The sequence below is a fragment of the Hirundo rustica genome, chromosome 20 (genome assembly GCF_015227805.2).
Source record: "Hirundo rustica isolate bHirRus1 chromosome 20, bHirRus1.pri.v3, whole genome shotgun sequence".
Classification (NCBI taxonomy): domain Eukaryota; kingdom Metazoa; phylum Chordata; class Aves; order Passeriformes; family Hirundinidae; genus Hirundo; species Hirundo rustica.
This window is the reverse complement of record NC_053469.1, coordinates 2,245,321-2,257,577: the sequence shown is the minus strand read 5'-3', so window position 1 is coordinate 2,257,577 and position 12,257 is coordinate 2,245,321. Positions and strand designations below refer to the sequence as shown.

Here is a 12,257-nt window from a genome sequence, read left to right as displayed (position 1 = left end):
GACCTCGGGGTGTGCCCAGGCTCTAAGTCAATCCCGGCTGGGGATATTAAGTGCTCAGCACCAGGGCAAACGAGGCCCTGCAGAACTAAGCACAGGGAAGCAGCTACAGCAGGGTTCAAAATTAGTCCAGGGCTGAAAATAGAGCCCTAAGGAGAGAGCAGCAAGCAGCCAGGGCTGTGAGTGTGCACGAGCTGCCCGCTGCTCTGCTGGGGCCATCTCCAGCACTCGTGGCTGCCTTGGAAATTCTGCAAGGGTAAGAGATAAAAATGTTCATTCATTTGAGTATTTTCTCTCCCTGCTCCCCAGAGCATAGGCAGCAGCTGTTGGGCAAGACTGAAGGCAAAAAATCTCTTGCCAGAGTGAGCCACCTGCCTTTATTGGCTGCTGAGGACAAGCTGAGGCTGCCCATCCTTGACAATGTTCCAGGCCAGGTTGGATGGGGCGTGGAGAAACCTGGGATAGTGGAAGGTGTCCCTCCCACTGCAGGGGTTTAGAGGAAAAATGATCCTTAAGGTCTTTTCCAAATCATTCCAGGAATGGAAGCTCTTCCTCTACATAGCCAGGATCTATGCTCACACCATAAGTCCCAGGCCACAGCACAGTTTTTTACAACATGAATTTAGATCTGCTGTCCTTGGGGACATCAGATATTCTGGGAACTGATGCTCTTATTCTACTCATAGTCTCCCAATATTGATAGTTAAAACACGGTGGAAAAAACCCAAATCCCAGACTTTTAACCAGTATAGCAGAAAACAAGCATGAGGGTCCAACTACCTGCAATGGGTGTCATGTGTGAATATGGTGATTTCTCAAAGGAATTGCCTGCAAGTAATTAACCTCAGATCTCTGCTGGAAGACAAGTTGTGTCAGTTCACGTGTACACCTACTCTCAGTGCGTGAGGAATCCAGGAGACTAACAGGAAAATTATTTCATGTAGAAAAGCAATGCATTACCATTTCTCCAGAAGAAAAGCCTTGGAGTGTGTTTAGTAGTGGAGCACAGAAAGAAACAAGCAGCACGCAAATTACAGATGAATTTGTTGCTGCTGAATATGGGAGAGTCATTTATTTTCTCATGGAAAAAGCAAACACACTTAGCAATCTACTGGTGACCCTCCCACTTTAAATGCAGGCTTTTTATCTCCGGGACAAGTTTGAGGACGCTGGTGTGGGATGATGCCGAGTTCTTGACAAACCACTTCATCATCACCTACAAAGTTTCCCAAAACATCAATTTCAGCTTCCACTTAAGGACATGCAAATGCCCTCAACAGCAGAGTTTCAGGGAATTACCATAGAGGAAGAACATTCCACAGCAGACTGGAAGAGGTGCAGAAAGGAGAAAAAGGGGCAGAGCAAGAGGTAAGTCCAAGGCCAGGATCCTATGTGCAGCAGCAGCCTGGGAAAGGAGAGATTTCTGCTTCTTATGCTTTTTCCACTTTTTTATTCCGAGAGTTTCAGTCCATCCGCTCCAGGCGTCCAAGGGCAGTTCTGTTCCTGCCGTGGGTCTAATGCCCGATCCACCACGAAACTGAGAACATTCTTCTCAGATATAAGGGGATTTGGATTGGGCCTTAATGCTTAATCTAAAACCGAGAGCAGCTTGTTCCGATGATAACGCCACGAATTGACAGCCTGTAACCACCGTGCTGAAAACCAAACCCTTCGAACAGAGATTATAAAACAACCAGCAAGTTGTTTGCAAAGACACTTTAATTGCACACAACCCTGCAGTATGGAAGAGTGATAGAGGCTGGAATGACCTTTGCACACCAGATCGTATTTCCTGGTGACACAAACAAAAAAATGCCCTCCCCTTGCACTTTGAGAAGACACAGGGAAATAAACGTTGAATCTTAAGACAGACCCAAATGAATCTTTGATGATTCTGAAATATTCATATAATCTACCAGTTACATGCAGCAGGAAAATAATTTATGAGAATCATAACAAAATTAGGTGGAATAAGGTCAGTCTGCTATCGCTGTTGTGCAGCTAAACTTGTAATCATGGTTTCAGTAGATGGATATGAAGATAATTTATCTGGCGGGCACGGACATTAAAGGCTCGAAGCTCAATCATGCAGCTTCACTTTTCAGACGAGCCCTAAAACTCACTTGTCAAGTGAGCTAATCTGCAGGATCTGGTTTTGATCACGAGCCTGGTAGGCAGTGGTGGCCAAAACTGCACAGAGTTTTGGGCACCACGAGATAAGCAAGATCTAAAGCTGTTAGAGAGCATCCACAGGAGGCCATGAAGAGGGTTGAGGTGTCTGTGCAGGGGCTCGGGTTGGACTCAGTGATCCCTGTGGGTTCCTTCCAGCTCAGGATATTCCATGATTCTATTCCAGGACTCTGTGACCCCTGCTTGCCATGCCAAAGCAGGACCGCAGCCTCTGGACAGGGCTGGGAGACAGCAAAAAAACCCCACATCTTGAACCTGTCACACATTTCCTGCTGTTGTTACAGATCATGACATAAATCAGAGAAAGAAATTCTGTTTTTGCCAAGAAACGTAAAATGTGTAAGTCAGGCTTTGGCCTGAAAACCATATTTGATGTCCTCTGATGGTGAGAAGGGAGTAACTCAGCAAATCTTGAAGGACATTATTTGTAAAACCACGAAGAAAAGTATTGCTGATACTTTTTGATACAAACCCAATGTTTTATTGAGCCGTGCTGACAGCAGAGAGAAATTTCAATCCTTCCTGCACTTAAGAACACAACTGCTTTGGCACAGAGGAATGTATCATGCACCTAAATGTTCCCACAGCTGGTGATTTTTGTGGAGAGAGAGTTTCTTTGGCATTTCTGTGCTTCCCTGCATCGAAAGGGAAGGCTGGGTGAAGATGCCAAGGGGTTGTGACCCTGTGGGGTGAGGATGGGGTCGGGATAGGGTGGGGGGCTCAGCAGCCCTGATTCCACCTCCTGCTCAGGAGCTGATTCCCTAAACCCCTGCAGACCCCACACATTCCCCGGGCTGTGGGTTAGGAGGGCCTGGACCTGCCTGACAGGTCACTGGAATGGGGCGCGGCTCAAGTCGCTCTCATTCACCCCATTTTTAACCAAAGAGGGTCTTTCTCCATCATGACTCCCACAGGCTGGACCCCGGTGCTCCCCCAGCAGCCCTGCTCCTCAAGATGGGGTAGAGGATGTGGGCAGCAGGGCTGTGAGGGCAGGAGGACCATGATGGTTGTGGGTCCATGAGGTGGGGCAGGTCCATGAGGACATGGGTGTGCCAGAGCTGTGGGTCCATGGTGGGCTGTGGGTCCGTGAGGGGCTGTGGGTCCGTGAGGGGCTGTGGGTCCGTGGTGGGCTGTGGGTCTGTGAGGGGCTGTGGGTCCGTGGTGGGCTGTGGGTCCGTGAGGGCCTGTGGGTCCATGGTGGGCTGTGGGTCCGTGGTGGGCTGTGGGTCCGTGGTGGGCTGTGGGTCTGTGAGGGGCTGTGGGTCCGTGGTGGGCTGTGGGTCCGTGAGGGCCTGTGGGTCCATGGTGGGCTGTGGGTCCGTGGTGGGCTGTGGGTCCGTGAGGGACCGCGCGGGCGGCGGGGCCGTGAGGGGCGTGGTCCTCGCGCCCCGCGCGCGCGGGCCGGGCGCGGTCGCCGTGGCAACGGTTGCCCGGCGCGCGCGGGCGGCGGGAGGCCGTGCACCCCGCGCGCGCGCGCGCGCTCGCCCGCGCAGGCGCTCCCGCCTCCCCTCGCCGCTCCCTCCCGCCTCTCCCTTTTCCCCTCGAGCGCGCGCGCGCGCGCCCCGGGCCGGGCGCGGCGGGAGCGGGAAGGGCGGGGGGGGGGGGGGCGCTCGGAGAGAGGGAGAGGGCGCGGGCGCGCGCGCGGGGCGGGAGGCGGGGCGCATGCGCGCGCGCGCGCGCGGCCCCGAGCGCAGCGGCAGCCGCGGCCCCTCGGCGGCGGCGGCGGCGGCTCCGTCCGTGCCTCCCGCTCCGGCACCGGCGCCGGGCCCGCCGAGACTCCCCATCCCCGCCCCGCCGGGGCTCCGGGCACCGCCGTGCCCCTTTCCCGCGCCGGGGATGAGGCAGCGGTAGCGCGGCAAGGTGAGGCGGCGGGGCCTGCAGGCCGCGGCGGGCGGGGGCGAGCGGCGGCGGCGGGGGGCTCGGCGGGGGCCTGCGCGGAGCCGGCGCCGGGCGGGCTGCGCCCCCCGCCTCTCCCGCCCTCGCCGCCGCCGCCTCCTCCTCCGCCCGGGTGGGGCGGGGATGCGGGGAGGGGGCTCCGCCGGCCCCCGGCGCTGCTCGGCCCGGCCATGGGCGTGCGGGCGCGGAGCCTGTGCTGCTTCTCGGGGGCGAGGCGGGGGAAGGAGCCGCAGGTGCTGCCCTGGCTCTGCCCCTGCCCCGGCGCGGCCCCGCGGGCGGGGAGGGGGCGGCGGTACCTGCCCGCATTGTTCCGGAGAGCCCCGTCCTTCCTTTATCCCATCGGCAGGTGACGGGGCTGCGCCTTTCTCCGCTGGGGGCTCGCCCAGCCGGGCCCTGCCCTTGACAAAAAGGGATGCTCGCCCCGGGCTCCGATGCCTTTTGATTTCCGAGTGGGTTTGGAATCGCTACATCAGCCCTCCCGGTGGAAATCCCGAAGGATGTCGGGCCTGTTGTGTGCCGCCTGGCCGGCCCCTCTCCTGTGTGGCTTTAGAATCGTCGGCTCGTGTAAAAGTCTCTGCCTTTTGTTTTTGTTTTAGATGGTGGATGTTGATGTTTGTGCGGGTGGAGATAGTACCAGAAGAAAAATGGATGCTCTGACAGATAGTGCAGTTGAGATTGTCCCTTTGGAGCTCTATGATTCAGCCAGAGCAAAAATAGCTGCTAATCTACAATGGATCTGTGCTAAAGCCTACGGAATAGGTAAGATCGCCTCTATCGTGAAGTCATTCTTGATTTTGTTCTTGCTTTTTTCTGTCTCCCCTGCTGTTTCAGGAGTAATTAAATTTGGCTTTGTTTTAAATATCAATAATATGGCAGCCTGTTCTCTACCTTTGCTGGTACCTTAAACAGGAATAACGGGACTGTATGAGATGCCCTGAATCAGCAAACCTAATGGTGAACGCTCCCAGATGGTGCTTGGCAAGAATTGCCTGCCTCAAAATGTTTAAATCCTTGCTTTAGCTAAGCAGACTTTGTTCCACAGAGCTTTATGTCACTGCTTGCAGGCCCCAAGTCCCTCCAGGCTTTAGGTTCTTCCTTGTCTGGTCGTCTTGTCCAACAGATGCTGGGCCCTTGATACCCTTTGTATGCTCAGTTAGGACTTCTTTTTTTTCTGTCAGATTGTGGTTTTACATCCCAAATGTTCCAAAAAATAATCCGTTTGCGTTCAGCAACATTTTTGTTTTATGGAGAGAAATGTTGAATGAGCAGATGTAGTTTGGGCTCTGTGACATTAAAGAGCAGGTTGTAGGGGATAGAGGAGTTCTTCCTTCCCTCACATTGTCATAAACTTTTACTGTCAAATGTGGAAAAATAAATATTATTGGAGTATATTTGTACAGTGTTTTCCTGGCAGCTATTGAAACATGCATTTTTGTTTTGAGCTAGATCTGTCTCGACGTACAAAATACATCTCAAGTTTTAAGTAGCTTCATTATGAGGAAATGGGATGCAAAGTATTGCATGGGTCTGTTTTATCCAGAACAAAAGATATAATAAAAACATGTATAGAGTCTTGTTTTGGAAAATGAGGTGGCCCTGTTAATCTAAGTCTAATTCTCCAAACTCATAATATGCTTAATGGATTAGCAATGGCTTACTTGGTGACAAGGCTGAAGAAAAGTGGTCCATTCCTGCCATTAAATATTAATCCTTGCTGGGATATATTTTATAAATTATTTTTCTTCTTAAATATTTCCAGCCTTGTCAGTGTCCCCCTCATCTTGGTGATTGTGGGCAAAAAAAAAAAAAAAAAAAAAAATTAAAAAAAAAAAATCATAGGGTTTACAATGTTTAATGTATTTTGTTACAAGCAACAAGAGGCAAAAAAACCCCCACGGATCAGATGACGTCTGAAAATGTGGGAATTTGGGGAGGGTGTCAGTGGAACATTGATAACTTAAAAGAACAGCACAGCCACTTCCTGATGTAAATATTTCTCAGTTACTGGACTTGTTTGTAACATTTCCTGAAACTTTTTAGCGGTCCGTGATAAAGCGGCTATTCCAGACCTGGGGATGCACTATTTATATTGTGACTTTGTTTCGAAGGAAAGCTGATCCTAAGTGGGAAGGGACTGGCGCGGATCCTACGCTGCAGAGAGAGCTCCGTGGCCTCGTGCTGCTGGGTGGTGTCTGCTCCATCCAGCGCTCAGGCTTGTGTCTGAACCTCTCGGACCACTTAATTGCTTAATGGCAAGTCTGTTTATGCTCCTGACAGCGCAGGTTGTAAAAAGTATTTGGCTTTCCTGTGACTAAAAGCTGAAAAGAAACGGCTTTTCCCATGGCGGAGCTGGGATCTCTGGCTGCAGCAGCCTCTGCCAGTCGTTCTCCTTGCATTTAGGCTTGTTCAGATCACAAAGAACAACATTTAAATGCCACAAACAATAGGAAAAAAAAGTAATTTTTTTCCGCAGGGAGTGAGGATTGGTGTCTGTGTGTGTCTTTGCAAGACTGTGGCCCGTGGAAATGTAGTTTGATTTTTGAAATGGCTCCTGCAATTCGCTGTCACATGTTAGCCATTACTGCTGGAATAGCATTGCACAATCCCTAGAAATTTATAAGCCTCTTTAATTCATAGAGAGATGGGTTTAAGAAGGTTTCCTGTGTGATTATAATTTTGAATAATACTTGAATTTAACACATTACTTGTCATCTCTCAGGGTTGTGGTTTAGTATTAAGATACCGGATGTTGTTCAGTGAGTCTTGGGGCAGCTACAGTCAATTGTGATTTTATTATTTAAAATCTCACTATGCAGGTTAAAGGGTTTGAGGACTTTTTATTATTTTAGACATTTCTGGTTAATTTGGTAAAAAAAAAAAGTCTTATCTGTTTGTAATATTAAGCACCTCTGTTCTGAAGTAAATCTTACCTGATAAGGTTTCCATAACCGCCTTCAAGTGAATGAATATTTTTCTGATATGTTAGGTTTGGATTTGACTTATGAACTGACATAATTTTGTGCCTTAATCCTTCAAATTCTGGCGCATTTTATTTTCATCTGGGTAAGACTGAGCTTGTGGTGAAGAGTGGGAAGGGTCAAGAGCAGGGATTTGATGCTGCTGTAGGCTGTTACTGGAAGTCACTCATCTCTGCAGGTTCTACCTGTAACTGTATTTTTTCTTTGCTCTTAAAGGATATTTGAATTCTCAACTTCTAAGCTGGCATTTAAATAGGAAAATTCGTCATCCTTTGTGGGTTTTTTTCCTCAAGGACAAATCGCTGGGAGCATGCATGACAAATAATTTGAAGTCCTAGTTTGGGCTTTGTTTTATTTGATGATGCAGCCCTCCTTTTTTTAAATTTTTTTTTTTTTTCACCTTCTGGCCATGAAAAGAGAATTTTGATAGCCAAACATCTGAGCAGCTCCACAAACACTGCAAGACAACTCTTCTTCTTGCACAGGAATTGGGCAGGATGGTTTGTTCCTGGAAACCTGCAGCTCCTGGCTGTGGTGGATGCCTGGCTGGCACAGATGGGCTCCAGAGGGAGGTCCTACAACTGTTTGTCTGAATTCCAGAAAGCAGAGGGGAAGCATGTCATGAGGGAAGCTCCTTCTCCATTCGCTGTCATCCATCTCCCCAAATAAATCTGGGAGTACTGACATGGATCACTCTCACTCCGAGCACATCTGGAAACCTGCTGTACCCTGGAAAGGTTCTAAATCCCTTTAGCTGAGACAGTGGTTTGAGAAAATGGAGTTTAATTGGACCAGAATTATCTTTTTTCTTCCTCAAACTTTGATGAGAACCAAACGGCCGCTTGAGGGAATTCTAATTCCTGATGTTTAAAGGGTTGAGGAGCAAAGCTGCCACTGAGTGTGGGGAACTTCAGCTCACAGAGGGCGAGCGTGGGAGGGCTGGGGAGGCTTGGCAAGCCCTCCATGGGGAGATCACTTTTCCACAGCGGTGGGAATGATCCAGATTTCCGAGCAGGAACGAGGCCACGCAGAGCAGTGGGAAGTGGACCTGGCCCTTCAGCGCCCCCGGCGCCTCGGGCTCCGAGCAGCAGCAGTTGGAAAGAGCAAACTCAGGGTGCTTTTATTTGGTACCACTTGGGAAAATTGACAGTGACAAGGAAAAATCCTGATTTCCCAGCAGATTTAACGCGGCAGTAATTTATGTGTAGAAATTATGTTTTCCATCATCATGGCTATAATATTAAAATTTAGGTATTGAAGGATATGGAAGTGTCTCAGTTTGCTGTGAGCGGTGCGTTCTTTGCAACCCTTTCCATACCAAATATTGCTGGTTCTTTAAAACAGTGTGCAAAATTCGGATTTTTCAAAAGGGACCTGATGGGTTTTACTTATTTATCAGGGCTGGGAGCTTTACATAGTTTCCAGACTTAATGCTGACAGTAGCCTGGAACCTTTGGCAAGATGCAGGCAGGAAAGCCAAGGACTAATGGAATGCATTGGAAGGGAAATGCAAGTTTGGATTTTTTTTGTCTTTGAATACTTAGAACTTACTTGCTAAATAAGGTTTTACAGTGCTGTAATAGCTCCCCACGGTTGGTAGAGGCAATGTGAGGATGTTTCCTGGGCTAAATTCCCTAAATCCCTGCTTGTCTTTTGTCAGCTGTCTTCTCAGGTTAGTAGTAAAAATCCTTTTAAGAAAGCTGTTGTGTTTAGCAAATATTAACAGTTAAATGTTTGTTTCTTCAATAGCACCTGTTTCATAAACACTGAGGTATTATTGTGTGAAGTTTACAGGGGTGAAGGATTCCATAACTATTATTTTCTCTCTTCTGCTTCATCCAGGATTGTGGCTTTATCCCTGATCAAAAGATATGGTAATAGCTGCAGTCACTCTCCCAGCAGTTTGCAAAGCCTTTAGCTTGGGTTTTCCTGCCTGTTGTATGTAAATTTTCATGTGTCCTGTTACAGATCACTTACTGGCTTTAGAATTCAGTGCTGTAATGAGAACCGACACAAAATGTTTATATTCTGGTGATCTTAGTGCTGAGAAGGCGGAGTTTGTGCTCAGCTTGGACATTCACCCAGTACTGAATAATTCTGGGAGCAGATACTGATACTAACGAAATCCTACTCAGAATTTGAATAAGCTTTGTGCTGTTTACCAGGACAGCTTGGCTCCCTTTCCATGTGAAACCAGTTCTTCGTGCTTCTGGAGGTAAAATAACATCTGGGGTGGATCCACCCCGTCAGTTGAAGGGATAAGTCAAATTTGTTCATATTGCTGTATTTTTCTTTATCAAGTCATAATCAGGTGGTTGTCTTTGAACAGGTTTTTGTAAGTGAGATGATAAAGAAATGCTCCCTCCCCTGAAGTAAGGAGAGTCTGGCAATAATTGTCCCCCTGACATTTGTTGCAAGTTATTTTTGTAATCCTCTCAAAGATTTTGCACTTGATGATTTATACTCAGAACTGACAGTTTTTGAGATATTAGAACTCATTGATACCATGGAACAGACCAAAAGAATGGCTGAATGAAAAGATTGTATTGGAAACTTCTTCATAAGCAAAGAATAAGGACATGGTTTAATTTGGTTTCCTTTAATTTGTTAAACTGCTCAAGAAGAAATTTTTGTAGCTACAGCTTAGGTGTTAATTACTCAGAAGTTAATTTTTCATGTTGATTTTTTTTTTCCCAAAATCCAAGGCATAAATGTGTAAAATCTCAGGTCTTAATGAACAGAACTTTTCTAACCTCCAAGTTCAGTTATAGGTCATGGAAAGAAGGTGTTGGAAAAGATGCTGATAGAAACTGGAGCTTGGAAAGCCTGGGACATTTTCTTCAAAAAGCGCTTTGGCACATTCTGTAGTGAGACAAGCACAGAGCCTGTGGCACCTTTGGTTTGTCTGATCCATAAAAACTGAGGAGAAAAGGTGTCCATGGTGGGAGGGGCTGCTTGTGTGTCCGTGGTGTGTGATCTGAATGAGCACTGGGTTAGCTCTGATGGGCTGTAATTGCTCTAAAAGTGACAGGGTGTTCCTGAGATTTCTGGCAGTGTGGGAATTTTGTCCTTTTTTACGAGGGCTGGAGAATGAGCAGCCCTGGGTGCTGCAGGTGTTTTCTGTGGATAATTAACAGGTGTGAAAGGTAAGATCAGTGTCTTCAGTCGCACTTTCAGATGCAGATTTCAAATATTGAAGACACCTCTCAATTAAAGCCCTTTTCTGTCTGTTCTTACCCCAGTTGGGACAACTGCACTGAGAACACAACATCATTTCTATTTGGGAGTTTCCCAGCTCAGAATGATACACTTATTTAGCATCCTGTTTGCATTTCAAGTTTTCCTGCCATTTATTTCTCACTTATTTGTGCCTGCCATTGTGTCCAGCGTGAAATAAATTTGAATGAAATAGTAAAGTTAGTATTGGCACTCTTGAGCTTTGAGAGGGTTTTTATATCTTCATTTTTTTGTGGATCTTGTGTCGGGACATAAATCAGCTCCAGGATTGTTCCTATGTGTGACAGACAGAAGTATGTACTAGTGTAAAAAATAAACCTGGGCAGGTGTTTATAGTGAATTGAGTGACAATTATGGGAGGATTAATGTTGATGAATAACTTCCTATGATAGTAGGAAGTCAGATTATTAATCCTGGTACTAAAAGTTATTCCCACCCAGCCCTACCCTTAATCCTGGTCAATCCAAATCCATTCAGTCCTTAAGCAGTTATATGGAGATCAGAAACATGAAATTAGAGGATTCTTCTGTATAAAAGAAAAAGATTGCAGGTTTCTTGACTGGAGCTTGATATGGAATTACACAATGCAAGCTGGGGGTTTGTTTCCTTGTTTTTTGTTTGTTTTGGGTTGGTTGTTTGGTTTTTGTTTTTGTTTTTTTTAACATATTGATTTCTTTGACATGGGATCTCCTCACTAAGAACTAGATCCATTTAGTGCTAGAAAAGGCTTTTAAAAATCATTGAAATGAGCTGTTTTAATCGGAAGTGGATGTGGGAGCTCTGCCTGCCCCTGTCACGCGGGAGCCTCTGCGCCACGCTCCCACGGCCTCTCCTGTGTTAATAATGTGTCTAAAGACCCCAATCCTATAGACTGACTCCCTCCTGGGTGTGTTAGTGTTGCAGAAAAACCTTTTTCCTTGCAGCGATTACAGTCTATAAAATAATCACAGTCTCTCTACCTTGTGGAGGAGGAAAAATCGTGAGGGAAATCCGGACTGTGGGGCAGGAGGGATCTCAGGGCTCTTTGTCCACCATTCCAGCCCAATTCCAGGCAATCACCTCAGTTCCCCAGCAGGGCCTGGGAGCTGGAGGAGAGCAGGTGTTGGACCTAAACCCCTCATCCAAGCAATGCAGATTTCAGACTTTTGGAATTTGCTCTTTTTTTTTTTTTTTTTTTTTTAATGTTGTTTTAAAATAAGCCTTTAAAATTTGGAGTGGTGCTAATGCTCCGCCAGCGATGTACAACTTCATGGATATTTTATGAGCTTGTATTATTTCCTTTCACAAATAATTCTAGTGCAAAGCAACGTGTCTTTGGCTGTTAAAGGTGTAGCTGCTTGTAATGAACTAAAGTGTTGAGTTATATGGAGCTGCTTTGCATTTGGATTTTTGGATCTTTCCTCAGTCTTTAGAAATGGAAGCTTGAGTTCTGTATGTGGAATTGGAAATGGCCTTTAACTGGAATGAGCTTTCAACAGCCTTTGATTTTAGGTCAGGTTGACTAATGTTAAGAAGATTAAAAATATCTGAATTTATTATGTGTTTCACTAAAAATGGACAGCCATGTTAACAAATGTTTCTTAGGTAGTGCCAGTGGGTTTTATTGTCTCTTCCAACCACCTTCAATAGAAAGTCACATTCAATGTCACAGAAAAGAAAAATTATTATCTTAATTTTAAACAACTTCAGGAAGTTTTTTAAACTTTCTTCCCATTTTGAAAAAGAGCACCAGCACCAACAGGATCTGTTAGCACTGATTAGCTGCATATTCTTGTCTAAGTCAGATGTGCTTGTGGCTCATGCAATAACACTCTGTCTCCATTCTTCTTCTTTATGAACATCAAGTGCTGTGCAGTATACAAATATTGTGTGGCTTGTTTTGCAGCTCAGAGGTATGTGTAGGAGTTTCTTGGAGTGGGAAAATTTAATTATTCTGGAAATGAGCTGAATGAAAAGTAA

The 12,257-nt window shown here is 46.6% G+C and overlaps 1 protein-coding gene across 5 annotated transcripts in view; it reads left to right on the top strand.

Annotated features, from left to right (window-relative positions):
* Positions 1–12,257, top strand: part of CAMSAP1 (calmodulin regulated spectrin associated protein 1) — a 36,074-nt gene that overhangs the window by 7,384 nt on the left and 16,433 nt on the right. For 3 of the 5 annotated variants that reach the window (XM_058423072.1, XM_040083186.1, XM_040083185.1), the window contains exon 2: positions 4,680–4,842. In XM_058423072.1, coding sequence (XP_058279055.1) covers positions 4,680–4,842 — 163 coding nt within the window. Of the gene's footprint in view, positions 1–3,932; positions 4,048–4,254; positions 4,317–4,679; positions 4,843–12,257 lie in introns of those variants that run through there. The other 2 variants (XM_040083189.1, XM_040083187.2) reach the window with 2 other exon arrangements.